Source organism: Stegostoma tigrinum, chromosome 40, assembly GCF_030684315.1.
Source record: "Stegostoma tigrinum isolate sSteTig4 chromosome 40, sSteTig4.hap1, whole genome shotgun sequence".
Classification (NCBI taxonomy): Eukaryota; Metazoa; Chordata; class Chondrichthyes; order Orectolobiformes; family Stegostomatidae; genus Stegostoma; species Stegostoma tigrinum.
This window is the reverse complement of record NC_081393.1, coordinates 17175517-17194564: the sequence shown is the minus strand read 5'-3', so window position 1 is coordinate 17194564 and position 19048 is coordinate 17175517. Positions and strand designations below refer to the sequence as shown.

The following is a 19048-nucleotide window of genomic DNA, read 5'->3' as shown; positions in this document are numbered from 1 at the left end:
CTCGGCAAGTGCTACCAATCGATCCAATCTCATCTAGCACTGGATGCGTTGGTTTGATTTTGCAAGCGAGCACTGGTGGTACACATTCTAGCGAGAAAGGACCAGAACTGTAGTTTCAAAGTCTCTCTGGGAACAAAAGGGCCCTCACAGCTAACTTTCCCCCACCCCCGCCACCCCGCTACCACAGAAACGAGAGCGATACGGCACAGGTCTGAGGTAGTGGCACACCATCGCCACCCTACCCCATCCACCCGGGCTGGGGAGCGTGAGTATGTAACTCTCACCTGTTCCTCAAGGTCACCGTACCTGGTTATTGACTACTACGTGGATTGTCCCGTGGGTGGTGTATGAAGGCAGGTCACTGAGATGGAAGGTTTCGTAGACTATTCCCTGTCCCGCAAACGCAGCATCGCCGTGCAACAGAATGGACATGACCTGCAAAAAGACAAAAAAAAAACTGGTCAAGATTTAGCCCGTGAACATCCCACACGGAATGACTTCCCTGAAATCTTGGAACTTAATCTTCACCGCAAAAAGTGAAGCAAATGGGAGCAATTTGTCGACAGTGTTCCCATCATTTCAGAAATGGCACAGGATGTCAAAAGATACTACCAAAGTTAGGAGGTTGGGGGGGAGGGGGGGGGGCGCGGGGGGAGGAGGCAGCGCATTTTTCCTGTGGTAGAAATTGCTGGGACAGTTTGGAATTTGGCATTCTTCTATGAGCTGATGCCTCAGCCGATGATAGTTGAAACTGCCAAATGAGAAACCCTGTCCTGTGGGGTTTGAAGCCCAGTAACATTAGAAGGATTCAAGTTCAACACAACTGATAGATCGTCACTGGTTACGGAGTTGTCCAACACAGAAAGAGACCCTTCGGTTCAACATGTCCACGTTGACCAGACACGTCAATCTGGCCTAGTCCCACTTGCCAGCATTTAGCCCATTTCCCTCTAAACCTTTCCTATCCAGGTACCCATCCATGTGCCTCTTAAACATTAGCATTGTACCAGCCTCCATCACTTCCTCTGGCAACTTGTTCTATTAACACACTGCCCTCTGTGAAAAAATTGTACCCCTCAGGTCCCTTTTTAAGTCTTTACTGTCTCAGCTTAAACCTATGCCCCTCTACTTCTGGGCTCCCCTGGGTAAAAGGCCTTGTCTATTCACCCTATCTATGTCCCCTCATGATTTTATAAACCTCTGATAAGGTCACCCCCTCACCTCTGACGCTAGACTGACTGTCGTAAAAGCCCAGCTGGTTCACAGATGTCCTTCGTGAGGAACTCTGCCACCTTTAGTCAGGGCCTACTACACGTGACTCCAGACCCACAGCAAAGAGATGGAAACACCCCTAGTAGGCCCAGCAGTATGAGGGGGGTGGGAATCGAACCACGTTCCTCAGAACGTCAGACTACGCTTGGGATGACGAGCAGAGACATTAAAACTGACACCGTTTCCCGCCCCACCACCACAATCTGAAACACCACGTAAGTGATAGTCATCTTTAAGACAGTGTAGAGAGGAAGGGTTAGAGAGATTCTGGTGGCAGGAGGGGGGGAGAAAGACCAACATGTCAGGGTACGTCACGTAACACGCCCCAAACTCTTGCAGGAGAGTGATACAGGAAAGAGCATTTGAATTGTACTGGTGGGATATCTTCGTCCCCTCCTGCTCTACCAGGCTGCTTTCAAAGAACAGTTTGCTTGGGGGAATCCCACGATGTGTATAAAAACCAGCTGAAAACTCACCTTCTTGCCTTCAGAGTCACTAAGGTAAAACTGTTCGGCTTTGGTCTTGCCTTGTACAACAGGGTCGACGGCCTCCAAGTGAGAGGGGTTCGCCACAAGAGACAGAGTGATGTTCCGGTTTGTTACGCGATTAATACGGCGGTGGTACATCCCTAGATGGTATTTCACATCACCGGTCCCCTGCCGATACAGAATTTCGCACAGCTGGGTGACGTGCAGGCAACGTAAAGCTTTGACGCATACCATTAAACACAGACAATAATTGATTTGACTTTTATCACATGTACCGAGGTACAGTGAAACATTTTGTTTCGTGCGCGCAGCACAGGCGTATCAGACCATGCAAGTGCATTAGGGAGATAGATCAGAGCGAGGAATACCACATCACAGTTGCAGAGAAACAGCGAGATCAACATTTAAATTTAATACTTGAGAGGTCCATTGAGAAGTCTAATAACAGCAGGGACGAAGCTGTTCTTCAGCCTGTTGGTACATGTGTTAAAGCTTTTGTATCTTCTGCCTGATGGAAGAGATTATAACTGGGTGGGGGAGGGTTCTTTGATGATGTTGGCTGCCTTCCTGAGGCAATGAGAATTGTAGATGGAGTCAATGGATGCAAATTTGGCTTGCGGGATGTACTGGGCTGTGTTCTAATTAAGTGTAAAAACATCTGCTCAGAAATGTCACCCACCCCCAATTCCAACCTCCTGACTCTGTGCAAGGTTGGACACACTCACCTCATCCGCAGCTTCCAACTTGGAGTCGAACTGACAAAATATCTGCTCCAGTTCCTTCCTGATGACATTAGCCAACACGTTCAGACGGCCCCTGTGCAGAAGGGAAAGAGATGCTAAAGTAACAATCGGATGGTTACAGCACATAGAGGAGGGAAGCAATCAGCAAACAAGGGCTTGCCATCAGTAAATTCCCCAAGTCAGTGCTTCTCAGACAGTCTGAGGCATGCGAAATAGCATTCACCGAGGTCAGAACTCTCAGCATTAGGCCGAGAGGCCCCAGTGTCATGGTTTATCCCCTTGATCTTCAGGGCCACTTCCTGCTATTTGAGACACTGGGTTCGTTCACTGCCTCTCGCTGCACTGTTGCTAAGAGCATCCTTCGACCGCACACCATTCCTCAGGGCCACTGCTCGTACAGACAGGAGTTTATCAAGCTCTCCTTAATCACGTAGGTTTCTTTAAAATGCCACAACAGTGCTCAGCGACCACTGAGAAACAAGGAATCCCGACTTCATTTTAAACTGCTGAGTAACCTGCATCACCATCTAACATCCCCGAGGTAGACTGTGCAGTATACAGGGATTACCCAGTTAAACAATTACACTTGACCTGTTCTTGAGATTGTAGGAAGGCTAGCCACTCAATTTAAATACAGACTTCACACTTAATCAAACACAGCTTCAGCAGGGTATTTTCTCGCTGTCTTGCTCCGAAATGATTGTTGCAAAAATCCCAACCGGTCCCGGTTGCTTTCTGATGGCACTTCAACAGCTGATTCTGTTCCAGTTTCTAAATCTAGGTATAGCCATTTTCACCGCTGAGAGAAATGCAGAATTATCACGATGGAACGCTGGCCATGGAGAAGTAACACACCATAATAAGGGAGGCGAGGGGAAAGGTCTTTCCTAGGAGAGTTGTTGGGATTTGGAATGCGCTGCCTGGGAGACTGGTGAAGGTGGATTCCACTGGAGGTTCACAAGAGCTGGATATATATTTGAAAAGGGATGCATTCAGAGGGCTACAGAGATAGGGCAAGAGAGTGGGATTAGCAGGGGAGTTCTTTCAGGAGCTGGTACAGCCTTCTTAGGTACTGTCAAATTCTATGATAACCCCAAATCACAGGGAGCTGGGCGATCTGAATTACTTACAAAGCCACATTAGTTATACATTCCTTTGCTGTTGAACAGTCTGAATCACGTACTTTCACTTCGCACTCACAGCTGGTGCTACTTCCTCTTATTTTTAGAGACAGGGCTTGGGAGGCAGGCACCAAGCAGTCTACAAGAAGATAAACACCTGGTAAACCTTGCGATGTTTTTGTTTTGAAGCTGCAACAGTAGAGGCAGCCTGAACGGGTGTGGTCAAGCTCCCACTCTCAAAACCAGATATCTTGAGTTTTTAGTTTTAGCTTTAAGCAGTTGATGTTGGGGTCTTGAAGAAATGGAAGCTTTTCTTCCCCTCTCTTGAATACAATCTAAAGCTGGGCACTCTCTTCCTAGGCTGCTAGACTGTATGCGAGACAAAAGTCTGGTTTTGAATTTGCCACAAGGTGCGTTTATGGGATGTTACTATACTGGAACAGTTTAATACCTACTGTTTTACTGTTTTGTTAAGTTTTCCAATAAAATTAAGTTATTCCAAGTTCCTTTCTTTTGTTGTATTTTAACCAGAATGTTGGAATAAACTGTGTTTTGTGTAAGGACCAAATCGAATTGCACCTGGAACACAGCATCTCACAATACCTTGAAAATAAAATAAAAGTTAGGGCCTAGGCTACTTTCTTAGGGTTTTGAGGGTGTCGTCTGGTCTGGCCTATAACAAGCTGTTGAGCCAGTTTGCATCTTTCACAGAGTATTACTGTGCAAAATCAGTAAGAGAACGTAGATCTTGTCGGTTTTGTTTTTAAAAAAAATGCAGTTAGGGCACACCCATATTCAAATATTAAGTGAGCAGGTGAAAAGGAAGCAGAGTGTACATGTGCCAATTCCCCAAGAAATCATACTATTTCTGTGATTAAGAGGACAACGACTGAGCAGTGCAACTATCATTAACAGATACCAGGGAGACCTGCCACACACACAGAGGAGGACATGGAAATTTACAATTTGGACAAATATTTAGCCAATGACTTGTGACACAGATAAGTGCAAGGTTGCCCATTTTGGTGGGAACGTCACTATTATTTCGAGGCTTTTGTCTAGGTAGGAAACAGAAAAAAACTACAACGGAAAGAAACACATCAATCACTAAGATGTTGCACCTCATTAACAGAAGAGCAAGCCCAGCATGGAGCTTCATCTTCGGACGGACAGACTGATAACTCAGGTGGTTATGTTAATAAGCATCAAATCTTGCCCAGACCGCATTTAGATGCGGTGTGCAGATCTGGTTGCCCCAGTACAATAAAAGGATAATGAAATAGTGGAGAAGAGGCAGAGACGTAGAAGGATAATATCAGCAACATGACAGAGTGGGGGACTTAATTACTAGGGGTCATGAGTTCAAAATGAGAGGAGGAAAGTTTAAGGGAGATATGCATGGAAAGTTCTTTACACAGAGGGTGGTGGGCGCCTGGAACGCGTTGCCAGCGGAGGTGGTAGACACAAACACGTTAGCATCTATTAAGATATACTTGGACAGGTACATGGATGGGCAGGGAGCAAATGGACACAGACCGTTAGAAAATAGGTGACAGGTTAGAGAGAGGATCTTGATCAGCACAGGCTTAGAGGGCCGAAGGGCCTGTTCCTGTGCTGTAGGTTTCTTTGTTTGTATGGAAAGAGGATTGATGGACTGGAAAATGAGGACTGAGGGGTGATCTAATTGGTGGTGTTTAAAATTCTGAAAGGTTTGCAATGGAGTGGATACAAGAAAGAATGTTACCTCTTATTGAGGAAAAGCAGAACCAGAAGCTATCAACTTCAGAAATCTCATTGAGAATTGGGCGGCACGATGGCTCAGTGGTTAGCTGCCTCACAGCGTCAGGAACCTGGGTTCAATTCCTCCCTGGGCAAATGTCCGTGTGGAGTTCCACCAGATGCTCTGATTTCCTCCCACAGTCCAAAGATATGTAGGCTAGGCGGACTGGCCATGCTAAATTGCCCCATAGTATCCAGGTGGGTTATAGGGTAGTGGGTCAGGGTGGAAGGGCCTGTTTCCATACTGTAGAGATTCTATGGAAACCCAGTCCCTGGGGAAGAATGTGGAACTCAGTCCCAAAGGTTGAAGTGAATTGTGTTGATGTATTTAAGGGAAAGAGAGAGAGGAAGGGGATAGGGGTTAGAGAAGGGGGATGGAGGCGGCTTGGGCAGAGGACTGGGTGAACCAAATGGCCTGGTTTCTGTGCCGCTTGACCTCTGCATTTTACGTAGGGGCACAATGCCCAAAGTGAAGAAACGATACACAACTGGTTCTTTGCCCATCTATAGCTCAGCAACGGCTCCTGTGCCCAATGAGCTGGAGGTAGCAGAGGGGAAAAGGAAACAGGAAGTACTTGCCAGCCAGCCTGTAGCATTACCTGTGAGGCATGCCCATGATAATATTGTCCACACCATTCTCACTCGACTTGTCAATGATGGTCTTCAGTGCCGGGATCAGCACCTCACAGCCTTCCAGACCAAAGCGCTTCTCAGATGACCACTTCCTCTGCAGAAACTCCTCAAACCTGGCAGCAAAACACAAAAGAAAATGAGGCACGAGTCTTACAAACTCTTGAATCCTAAACCGTGAGCAAAGCATTAATCAATGTGAGCGCGATCTGGCTTCGTGAAACCACATTAAAGCCAGGCAGGAGCGATTCGACCAATTGTACCACGCATTCACTTATAGCCCTGACATATCCATATGGACGAGAACCTGCGGATCATCTCCACTCACTCCTTCTGGTACCACTGTAACAGGCTCCAATTAAGAGTACGATTTTGCATTTGGGGAGACGACAGCTGAGAGGTATTAATCCTGGACGGTTAACCCCGAGACCCAGATAGATGTTCTGGGGACCTGGATTCAAAATTTCACCATCTGCTGTGGTGGGATTGAGTTTAAAACGAATCTGAACAGTCTAATGATGACTATGAATCCATTGTCAATGGTCAGGAAGCTGCTGTCCTTACATGGGCTGGCCTACACGTGACTCCAGATCCACAGCAATGTGCTAATTGCCTAGAGGGCTGTTCAACGGGCAATAAATGCTGGCCTGGCCAGCAACGTCCACATCTCATGAACAAATCTTTTAAAAAAAAAAATCAAACAAGGCAAATGGTTTTGGGAGAATACACAGGAAGTAGGGTAGCCTGTGGGTGAATGCTAACAGATCCCTGAAGGTGGCAGGACAGCTCAATGAGATGGTTAAGGCAACTTTCGACTATTTGCTGAGGTGTAGAACATGAGGGCATGGAAGTTTTTGGGAATGGGAGCATGGGAGGGAACTGTGTTCAGCTCCAGTCACCTCATTCGAGAGAGAATGCAGAGATAATGGGAACTGCAGATGCTGGAGAATCTGAGATAACAAAGTGTGGAGCTGGATGAACACAGCAGGCCAAGCAGCATCTCAGGAGCACAAAAGCTGACGTTTCGGGCCTAGAAGGGTCTAGGCCCGAAACGTCAGCTTTTGTGCTCCTAAGATGCTGTGTTCATCCAGCTCCACACTTTGTTATCACAGAGAGAATGCATTTGCCCACAATGGGTAGATGGATGGGAGATGTTCTCCTTGGAACAGAAGTCAAGGAGGATTCAATTGAGATGTACAGCATTGTGAGAGAGTATGTGCACGTGTGCATTGGGAAAGGGGGTGCCTGGTTAGAATGGATGCGAACAGACTGTTCCTGTCAGCAGACAGCTCACGGTGTTGGCAGAAGGATCAGAAGGGAGGCCAGGATCCAATGAGATGATGGCACAGATCAGCAACCTGAAATTCATTTCACAAGTGCTGGAACCTGACAGGCTAATGCTGGAAGCTGGTCTATTCAGCTGCTGCTAACAGACCAAGTTGCTGTTTTCTGCACTATTAATGTTCAGTGCTTCTACTTTATAATAATTATGAACTGATGGTTAAGGAAGTTGATATGGTTATAATGCTTTACTCCAGATACTGCAACAATCACTGTGAATAGCCCTTAAACCCAAAGACTGGGTTACAGTGCCAACTCAAAATCCCTTCTCTCTGGAACAGGAATTTCAACATTCCAGCACAGAAGCTTTATTTCTACACCCTGGCCCCTCCTCTGATCAGAATGGAAATTTGAGCTGATCCACTGTAAGTCAGTAATAAAGGGCTCTTGATCTGCATTCTGGTAAATGTTGACCAGACTCACTTCCGGAGTCAGGAATATTGATATGTGCAGAGAAGAAGGGTGTGAGTGGACTATTAATGCCTTACCTTGGACAGGGTTCGTCATTGGACAGCACTTGTTGGACAATGTGGAGTGTGTTGGGAGCCTTCCGCAAATAATCAATTCCAGATTATCAGGTATGCATTATTGCACACGTACGCTTGATGGGCACATACAGTTCATAATACATTCACTTGCATTTCTCTAGATGCTGTGCTACTCCAAGGTATCTATGCACTCGCAAGTAGAGAAACTGGAACTGAATATGTCGGCCCATGCATTCGCACTGGCAGACATCTGAGGGCATGTTGATTGCCAGCAGAGCACATGCCCAGGCACTGTGCCTTTTCTTTAGGACTTGATTGTGCAGCAGAAATCGTTGCTTCCTTTGAAATTTGGCATTGTGTGCGTCCTGACGTGCAAGATGGGGGTGAAAGAAGGAGAACAGCTATGTCCCTTCCCCCTCAACAAAGCTCAACGTGGCTTTGTTTTTTTATTTAAACTCTTTGCATCGCACACAATGAGGAATAGCAGCCTCACAACGCAGGCAAAGGAAAGGCGGGCCACCCATGTTTTCAACAGTTGCAACACGTCATATTAGAAAATTTGGGCCACAATCGCACAGTCTTGTGGAAATCAGCTGCAGCATTTCACACATTACAACACTGACAACGCTACAGAAAACCTCTGGGTAATCCGGAGGCACCATATCAATGCACGTACACCATCTTTTCAGAGTGCGTCATTTGTTGCCTGTTACCGACCTGGTGGAGCGGACTAGCCTGGCCAAAAGAGTGCGTTTCTCTTCATTCGTGAACTGCATGGCGCTCGGAGTCTCAAACTTCTGCCTGATCCATTGACACTGCTCCAGGTCGTTGATGAACATGAACTCAACTCCAATGTGCTGGCAGTAAGACATCTGGGGAAGGGCCAAGAACGGAAAGTGGCGTTAGTGTCCCGGCAGCGAGTGACTCTACGGGGTGCGAAAACAATGCACAAGACCCTCACTTTGACACAATAAACTTATATTTCCCTTCACTGGGAGTCTGGTCCCAGTGTGGGTGACATGGTGGACTGCTGCAAGCATACAGTGGAAGGGAAGGTTGCAATACAAGCCACAAAAACGGATAAAATAAAGATGAAATAGCAGTTCTTTCCTCCCCATTCGCCCAGTGAAAGCTGCTCAATGCCCAAGTATCAAACCTCCTGTTCACCAGGATTATTACACCCAGACATACATACCACACTCAGAGACCCAGCCCAGTACTGCCAGGGTAACATTATGAAGCAATGATCAGCACTTTTATTGGCTGTGACACATTTATCACAATTTAAAATGTATTCTTTCATGGGATGTGGGCGTCGCTGGCTGGGCCCAGCATTTATTGCCCCATTCCCATTAATTGCGCCCCCCCCCCCGCCTTGAGATGGTGGGGCTGAGCCGCTACAGTCTGAGATATGTAGGGACCCCACACGGTGCCCTCAGGGAGGGAGTTCCAGGATTCGGACCCAGCGACACTGAAGGAACGGCTGATATATTTCCAAGTCGGGGACGGTGAGGGGCTCAGAGGCTGGACTTGAAAGGCGGGGGCAGGGATGTTCCCATGTACCTGCTGCCCCTTGTCCTTCGGATGGAAGTGGGTTGCGGGTTTGGAAGGTGCAGTGTGAGGGGCCTTAGTGAGATGCTACAGTGCATCTTGTAGACGGTACACACTGCTGCGACTGAGCGTCGGTGGTGGAGGAAGCAAATGCTGAAGGCGGTGGTTAGGTTCCTGACAAATTGGCTGGTGTGAAGTTTAAGTGTTTTCAGAGCATCTCCACATCCTAGCAAGTGTGGAGTACTCCATCGCACTCCTAACTTATGCCTTGTCCATAGGGGACATACTTTTGGCGGTGGGGGTGAGAGAAGAATCACAAGGGGAGTTACTCGCTGCAGGATTCCCAGCCTCTGACCTCCTCTTGCAGTCAGTGTTTATTTAGGGCTTGTCCAGTTCAGTTTCTGGTCAGTGGTAACCCCCAGGATGTGGACAATGAATTTCAAGAATTGGCTAGATTTTCTTTTATTGGAGACTGTCATGGCCTGGCATTTGCATGGCGCAAAGGCCACTGACATGATGTCAGCCCAAACCTGGATTTGTACAGATCTTTTTGCATTTGAGCACGAATTGTTCAGTATCCGAGAAGCTGAGAACGGACCTGAACATAGTGCGATCATCGGCGAACATCCCCACTCCTGACCTTACGATGTAGAGAAGGTCATTGACGAAGCAGCCCAAAGATGGTTAGGTTGAGGACACTACCCTGAGGAACGCCTACAGGGATGTCCTGGAGCTGAGATGACTGATCTCCCAACAACTACAACCATCTTCCCACACGAACTACTAGAGAGATTCTCCCCCCCACATCCCCTTTGTTTTCCCAGAAATAGTAGGCACTGCCGATGCTGGAGAATCTGAGATAACATGGTGTGAAGCTGGAATCTGCTGCTTGGCCTGCTGTTTTCATCCAGCTTCACACGTGTTACCCCCCTTTTTTTTTTGAAAAGAACAGTTGGGCTCGTGCGCCTTGATGCCACACTGGATGGAATGCAGCCTTGATATCAAGGGCTGTCATTCTCACCTCACCTCTGGAATTCAGCTTTTTTTGTGCATGCTTCAACCAAAGCTATAATGAGGTCAGAAGCCGAGTGGCCCTGGCGGAACCCAAACAGGCAGGGAGGGTCACTGAGCAGGTTATTGCTGAGTAGGTGCTCCTTGATGCACTGTTATTGACACCGCCCATCACTTTACCGATGATCAAGAGTAGGCTGATGGGTTTGGGACTGATTGGCTGGGTTGGATTTGTCCTGCTTTCAACATACAAGACATACCTGGGCAATTTTCCACATTATCTGGTAGGTACCAGTGTTGGAACTGTACTGGAACAGCTTGGCCAGGCGTGCGGCAAGTTCTGGAGCACAAGCCTTCAGTACTATTGCTGGAATGTTGTCAGGCACCATAGCCTTTGCAGTATCTGGTGCCTCCAGCTGTTTGAGATCACATGGAGTGAATCAGATTGACTGGGGACTGGTATATGTAACACTGGGGACCACCGGAGGCCAAGATGTATCATTCACTCGGTACTTCTGGCTGAAGATTGCTGCGAACGCTTCAGCGTTATCTTTTGCACTGATGTGCTGGGCTCTTCCATCATGAAGGACGGGATATTTGCGGGGCCGCCTCCTCCTCCTCCAGCGAGTTGTCTAATTGTCCCCCACCATTCACGTCCGCATGCGGCAGGACTGCAGAGCTTCGATCTGATCCGTTGGTTGTGGGATCGCTTAGGCTCTGTCTATCACTTGCTGTTTGCTATGCAAGTAGTCCTGTTTGGTAGCTTCACCAGGTTGGCACCTTATCTTCAGGTAAGCCTGGTGCTGCTCCTGGCATGCCCTTCTGCACTCTCCATTGATTTAAGGTTGATCCCCTGGCTTGATAGCAATGGTGGAGTGGGGGCCACGGCAGGCTATGCGGGCGTCATTGAACATGAGCCCGCTGACGTTGATGGCCTTCAGTGCCTCATGTCTTCAGCTATCAGTGGTCCCTGTTATGATGGGCAGTGCCTCAGTTCAGGATGCCCCAACAGCCTGAACACTGCATCTGCCGAGTGGAGAAATCTTGCAAAACAGAGGATGAAAGATGCAGGGAAGTGGCGGCATGGCAACGTCCCTGGAAATAACTTTGAAAAGGAAACAAGCCGTCCTTCTCCAGTCTGGCCTATACATGACGCCAGACCCACAACCACGTGATGGACTCTTAACACCCCTCTTGCCTCTCTCCCAAGGTTTACCAGAATGCTACCTAGACTGGAGGGCTTGTCTTACGAGGAGAGGTTGACTGAGCTTGGACTTTTCTCTCTGGAGAGAAGGAGGAAGAGAGGTGACCTGATCGAGGTGTACATGGTAATGAGAGGCATCGAAGAGTCGATAGCCGATTCCCCAGAGCAGGAATGGCTGCCACGAGGGGTCATAGTTTTAAGGTGTTAGGAGGAAGGTATAGAGGAGACGTCAGAGGGAGGTTCTTCACCCAGAGAGTTGAGAGCGCGTGGAATACTTTGCTAGTGGTAGTCGCGGCAGCGGAGTCATTAGTGACATGGACAGAAGTGAATTGAGGGGAATGTAGGTTAGGTTATTTTGTTTTTGGATTAGGATTATTCCACAGCACAACATCGTGGGCCGAAGGGCCTGTACTGTGCTGTACTTTTCTGTGTCCTATGAGGCATTCGGTTCAATTATAAGGGCAATCACGCGAATAAAGATTTCAAACCCAGAAAATGCACAATACAAATACTGGAGTAGCTTTTCCCATCAACGAAGTTTGTAGCGTCTCAGAAAGAACAAGAACCAAAAAAAAAATTTGCGAATCAACAGAGAAATCTCACAGGTGCTGGACATCCGAAACAAACACCAAGAATTGCCACAGAAAGTGCGAGAGTGTCTGTTCAGACAGAAGGAGAGTTAACGTCTCTGGTCTGCTATGACCCTTCATCAGAGATCTGAAGAAGATTCATGTAGGACTCAAAACGCTCAGTTTGTTTTTCTCTCTCTCTGACCACAGATTCTCAAGCACTCCCAGTATTTGAATCGAAAACGGTCTTTCCTTTCGAAAAAGGGACACCTTCCGCGGGTCTTGCCCGCCTAAGACCTACCTCCATCCTCCGAATGATCTCCCGGAGAGGAAGGGCAGTTTCATTGCCACCGATGAAGGTGGTGGTTGGCAAGTGGAAGACTTTGTCCAGGTCTGACTCATCCAGGCCGTAAAATGCTGCATAATTGTGTCCGCAAGATCAGGCAACGAGGGGGCAAAGCGACAAGGAGGGTAGCGTAACGCACAGAAAGCACAGGAGTGGGTGAAAGTGAAGAGAGGGGTGATGGGGGGGGGGGGGTTTGGGGAGGAGATGACAGGAGGCAACACCAGAACGGTGCAACGAGGTATTGATGGGTCGGGAAAAGAAGCAAGTGGGAACACGACAGAAACGAAACAATTCCATCAGTGTGAATTTTAAAGAGTGTATTGCGTAGGCAGCCACACACAGGGGGACATGGAAAGAGGAGCAGAGACAATATCGAACAAGGAGAATGGATGTCCAATTTGCCAATTTTGATTTGAGCAGAAGAGAGTAAGAACCATAAGGAGATGGGGAAATGAAAAAGGATATTGTGTACACAATTGGAGACAAAGAGAGGAGCGCGAGGAGGGACAAAAAAAAACAGGAGAAGTTAATTTTCAGAACTCAACATCAGTTTTACTGCAACACCCGCGCTCCAGGAGAAACGGGCACAACCAGCTTGTGCAGGGTAGACGGACGAACACACCAAACATGCACATGGGAAATACACAGCAAGCTCTGTTTTCAGTGCCCTTGCTCAATGGTGAATGGTTTGGAGCCAAGCAGACACGTGCAACCCAGCGATTAGTGCAGTAACTCGGCCAAATCCAGACTGCATTTCGTGCTGTATTTACAACGATTCGACTCCACACCTCCCTCAACCCCAATTTCAATTCAAACAAATCGTCCTCATGGGAGCAACACCGACGATCCAAACATTATGTAGAAGTTTCTATTTGGGGAGGGTGTGGGATTTAAACAAAAAAAACAGAACCCTGCAAACGCAGAGCGGACAACACTCAAAAACTAGGTCATTTCTGTTATTCCACCTACAACTAACAGAACAGTTTGTTCTGTAACTTCTGGGCCAATCAATGCAGTGCTTGCTGTACAGAAATAAACATGGCTCCAATTCTAAACAAGCTATTGCAATGCATTAGGTCACCTGCACTAGGCAGGTGCGTGGTCAGGCAGCCACTCAATTCAAATCCTTGAGAAACCCGGCAAATTTTCCACTCCGCTGGTTTTAAGGTGAAAATCAATTAAGGTCACCCACCACATCTGCACCCAGACGCAAGTCTCAAATACGACTGAAGCCGCAGCTCGGAGCTGAACCTGGCCTCAACAGACGTGACCAGTCCCACACTAACCAGCTGGTTGGTCATTGAAAATTGTGCACATATCAATGTGATACGACAACGGGCAGGGGGAGAAAAAGCGACTGGCTCGACTGGACATACTCAACGACAGCTAAGGTTTCAAAACCTGAGGCCAGCTACACAGCTTTGCAGACCGACGGGCAACATAACACGGGAAGTCTAAAAGGATACGACATATTTGGCAAACTCAACAGAGAACAAAGTAACAAAACAGTGGAGAGAGACAGAGAGAGAGAGAGAGAGGGGGAGGGAGGGAAAGAGAGAACAAAATCTTGGACATCTCTGGACCATCTTAATGACTGAGATTAAGAAACTACTTAAATGAGAAATTCTCTGGGACGATCAATTATTAAACAAAAATATTAACAGGTGTCATCAGGGCTAGTTTTGGTACAGCTAACTTCTGGAGCTCTGTGCAATAGTTAGGGTGCTTGACAACTAAGCTGGCCTGCTCCTTCAATGCCACCACCTTGGATTCCAAGTGGCTAGACAGCAGGCATGGAGGGCAGTCTTTAGCTGGCCTGGGCGAGTCCGAAGACTGCACACAAAGCTTTGCTTTTGGTGTCACAGGAGGGGAAAGGAACATAAAACAGGTCATTCTTCACGTGAGCTTCTGCTTTCTGAAGACTTCTGGGAGTTTGGAAAAGATGCTGATGGACTATTTTGACGATTGTGAAACACACGTTCCCCGCTGCAGTTGCGATGATACACGCTGTTTTCACAATCACACCGAGATTCGGTGGAAATGCTGACTTTTCAGTTTGAAAATCCCTATTTGGAACACACATGCATTTGTAGCTTTATGTCCAGAAAAGGCAACCAAACACATGGCTGAGCAGTTCCCTAATCCCCACCCCCATTTGCATTCCATGTCTTACTGACTACGTGGATATGGGGATGAGATGCTTTTCAGCGCGACACACACACAATATGACACAGATGAACAGCACAGCACAGATAGACAGATACAGCAACAGATCTAGACAAGATATCCAGAGGGGACTGAGCCACACAACAAGAGAAAAACTTAACCCTTTCGGGAGCTGGAGGAGGATTTGAGGTGCTGAAGGCATTCTTGGAAGCACAAAAAGAGAGAGCCATTAAAATTACACTCCTGGAAAGAGGGTTTGCAGCTGGCTGTCAGAGTTTATACACGATTCTAGAGAGGTTGGATCACTGCAGCAAAGCGCAAAGGTTCTCTAAAAACAGTCAAATGTTTTGGCTTGCCCTCTCTCCCTGGAGCTAAATCTGGATTTGTTACAGTGCCTTCAGATTGCAGTCCCAAGCTCACATCTGTTATGCATTTTTCAACATACCAAACAAGGTCAGTCACAAAAACAAATTTGAATCTCCAAAATACAGAGTGCAACCAGTTAATAGATCATTGACGTCGTGACGCTCTTGACAGGACTGCGGCCATTTTTCTCATTTGAGAAAACATTCACTCTTGGGATTTGACTGAGGGCCGGTACCTTTTAACTGGATGCAAGCTGTGGTGTAATTTCTGGGCCCAATTCAGAGGGCAGCCAGGAGCTAGCAACATTGCTGTTGGGGGGGCCCGCAGTTACATCGAGGTCAGACTAGCCGAGAAGGGCTGGTATAGTAGATTCCAAAAGACTTTGAGGTGCAGGTCTATAGTTCCTTGAAAGTGGAGTCGCAGGGTGGAGGGTGGGGAAGGCAATATTTGGCATGCTTGCCTTTATTGGTCAGTACATTCAGCATAGGAGTTTGGAGGTCAAGCTGCGGCTTTTGTAGGGCATTGCTTCAGCCACCTTTGGGATACTGCATTCAATCCTGGTCTCCCTACTATAGGAAGGATGTTGTGAAGCTTGAAAGGGTTTAGAAAAGATTTACAAGGATGTTGCCAGGGTTGGAGGGTTTGAGCTACAGGGAGAGGCTAGGACTATTTGCCCTGGAACGTTGGAGGCCGAGGGGTGACCTTATAGAAGTTTAAAACATCGTGAGGGGTGTGGATAGGGTAAATAGCCAAAGCCTTTTCCTCAGGGTAGGGGAGTCTAAAACTAGAGGGTTTAAGGTGAAGAGAAAGATTTAAAAGGGACCCAAGAGGCAACTTTCCAAGCAGAGGGTGGTGCGTCTATAATACAAGCTGGCAGAGGAAGTGGAGCAGGCTGGTACAATGACAACATTTAAAAAGCACCTGGATGGGTACATGAACAGGAAGGGTTTAGAGGGATATGGGGCAAATGCTGGCAAGTGGGACTAGATTAATTTAGGATATGGAGTCAGCATGGACAAGTTGGACTGAAGGGTCTGTTTCCATGCTGTACAACTCCACGGCTATTTTGTTCCCTAAAGGATATCCATGACGCCTGGATGGGTTTCAATGACATTCGATGGAGATTAGCAATTGTTTCCAAATTGGGTTAGGGTGGATTGACCATTGTTAAATTGTCCTGTAGTGTCCAGGGATGTGCAAACTAGGTGGGTTAGCCATGGGAAACGCAGGTTTACGGAGACAGAGTGGGATACTCAGTGCAGACTCAACGGGCCAAAAGACCTCGACCTGCACCGTAGGGATTCAATGAAAATCAAAAGAAAAACGATCAATTTCCAGTGCATATAAAGTACTCCCTCCCAGCTGTCTGTATTTTAGGGAACCAATCCTGGGTTAGCTCACACGGCAGAAAATGATCTTGAAATGAGATTCAAGAATTGTCCAAACATCTACGTTATTTTTAAACCAAGCCCTCGCTGCTTACCCCACCACCCACCCGACTCCGACTAGTCTCACTCGATCCAAACAAAAACACATTTTAGAAAGCTGAAAACAACGAAAATATAACTGGCTGAACAGCAAAACCACCAGCTCTTGCCTACCTCCTACTGTTAACCTTTTCAGACGCTCCTTGCAGACTGCGATGTCTATGGGTAAGAATGCAAGAAACAGACAAAACAGAACAGCGAGCAAAACAGTTAGTTGTTTGTTTAAAATAAAAAGGGTCACAAGCAAAAGATCAAAGATGATTGGGGGGGGGGGGGGGGAGAGAATCATTGTCACAGAGGCCTTTGCGATTCAAGGCAAATTAAAATTGATCATGGTTTCATGACAACAGATGCAACGTGAACACACCAATGGATCAAAGCCTCATACTGAAAGGGTTGCTTTTTAATCAGCAAAGTCAAAATGTTAAAGTTCCCAAGCGTGTGGCTCCATATGAACCTATGTGGGATCCTGGAGGATTCAGATCCCTAAGCTGCTGGCAGAATTTTGGGGAAAGGCACATTAGTGATGGGAGCGCACGTTTGAATTGGGGGGGGGGGGGGAAATACTGCAACAAATGAGTAGCCAAGAACACATTTGATTTTTGCCAATGCTGTGCTGGACACAGTGAAACCTTGTAAGAGGTGTGGACCGTGCCAGGCAATGCTGGACCACTATCCCATCAAATCTCGCTCGTACGGGGCAAAATGATCCCCAAAGACACAACCCTTGGCTCTTTACCAACTTCTTTAGGTGGGGCAAATGGAATGCTTGACCTTTTGTTAAAACTAAAAAAGGGGAAGTCTGAACTGCACTATCGTTCCCTCCTTCACAAACAGGCACACGCAGCTCCGCTCACCCCAGCCCCTCCCAAACACGCAGCTCCCGCCATCCTCCACACAACCTACATCCCCAACACACAAAATTCCTGTGGCCCAGGTCCTAGTCACAGTCACGTTCCATTCATTCCCAAGTGCACAGTTGTGAAAACCGTGCCCGAACCCTTGCTCTCTCTATTTAAGAGAAAGTTACCACAGGGCTGGGTTGCGCTCTCATTAAAGAGATAACTGATGGTGTTTTACCGAGGGGCACCATGCCTTAGGAGAGGTTCAGAAGGAGATTCGTTCACAGTAACCTCAGGCGATGACAGGAATCGAACCCACACTATTGGCATCACTCTGAATCGCAAACAAGTGCCCAGCTAACTGACTGTCCCTCCTCACCCATGTCTACATTTAAGTGATGGTGCCAACTCTGTTCTGAGCAGATGAGGACAGAGGGAAATTTCTTAATAACCAATTAGCGAACAAGTGGCTCGGGGGCAGAAACACTTTCAGTATAGATTCAGCCACTGATCTCTCATGGGTCTTAACAACTGCATCGCAAAGCATTAATCAAGCAGTGCATTATTTAATAAACATTAAAAAGGAAGCAGAGGGTTTCAGGAATTGGCCATGCGTATAGAAACAAGAGGCAATATTGGAGAATATGGGCAGAGTTGGAAGTGGGGGAGGGGGAAGAAAAGAAAGAGGGCGATGGGGCAAAAAGGTGTTTCTTGACATGCAGCGACAGGTTAGTTCTGAATTCAGCAATGCACGGTCCGTGCACAGCCAAGACACGGACCCTGTACAGGACAGATTGCTGCTCAGCCTGCGGGAGACTCCACAGTCGTATAGGGCAGACCATGTGACTGGCACTCCCATCTCATCCTGCAAAAGGCAGCCATGGAACAAAGAGGAGAGTTTTGGGAAGGCTGCACCACAAGCTGGTTTGACAACATAGATGCCCGGAGGAGAACAGTCAGACAATTCCTTGGGCTGCATTACAAGAGACAGGGGTGTTTCACAACCAGACACTCAGCACACTATTTCTGGCTCACCTTTACACTGCTGTCTGTGACACTGGGAGGGGTTTAAACTGGTAAATGGTCCTTGTTTGTGAGGGCCTGCAATGTGATTTCTGATTGCTTTCTATCTAACCAGCAACCTCTGGCAACTCGGAACAGGTGGGCTTCCTTTGATTCAGTTCCCAAAGATTAAACCACGGGTAAATCACAAGATATCACAACATTGCATTCTACGTGCATTCCAAAGTGAAACAGGTTTTAAAAAACAAATGCCAATTTCATTCTCTCCAGGAGCCCCTGCACAACAGAGTGCTGTCTAAGGCAGGTAACTGGTCACCTCCAACAACGCAAGAGCAGAGAATCAGCATCCTTGTTAAACAGCAAGCTCAAGAGAGGGGTGGCAACGGGAACAAGAGGGTGTTCATAGAGCAGCCGAGGGAGATCGCAGCTTAGCGCCCCTCCATGCATCCACATGCAAAAATGAAGTGGGACCACTGCCCACATCCACAGAATTGTCACTGCGCAGGAGGAAACCACTCGGCAACACTTCTATCAGGGCACACCAAGACTGCGATGGTTCATAACGACCATAATGCACCCGACAAACCGATCTTTTCAAACAAACACAAGCCCAGCAGCACT

The 19048-nt window shown here is 47.4% G+C and overlaps 1 protein-coding gene across 7 annotated transcripts in view; it reads right to left on the bottom strand.

Annotated features, from left to right (window-relative positions):
* LOC125448161 (2-oxoglutarate dehydrogenase complex component E1) overlaps positions 1–19048 on the bottom strand; it is a 77672-nt gene that overhangs the window by 21729 nt on the left and 36895 nt on the right. For 3 of the 7 annotated variants that reach the window (XM_048523239.2, XM_048523240.2, XM_059641112.1), the window contains exons 5-12: positions 16677–16721; positions 14871–14912; positions 12499–12614; positions 8580–8734; positions 6003–6149; positions 2486–2576; positions 1749–1928; positions 307–435 (exon numbers count right to left, since the gene is read on the bottom strand). In XM_048523239.2, coding sequence (XP_048379196.1) covers positions 307–435; positions 1749–1928; positions 2486–2576; positions 6003–6149; positions 8580–8734; positions 12499–12614; positions 14871–14912; positions 16677–16721 — 905 coding nt within the window. The remainder of the gene's footprint in view (positions 1–306; positions 436–1748; positions 1929–2485; positions 2577–6002; positions 6150–8579; positions 8735–12498; positions 12615–14870; positions 14913–16676; positions 16722–19048) is intronic. The other 4 variants (XM_048523242.2, XM_048523241.2, XM_048523244.2 and 1 more) reach the window with 2 other exon arrangements.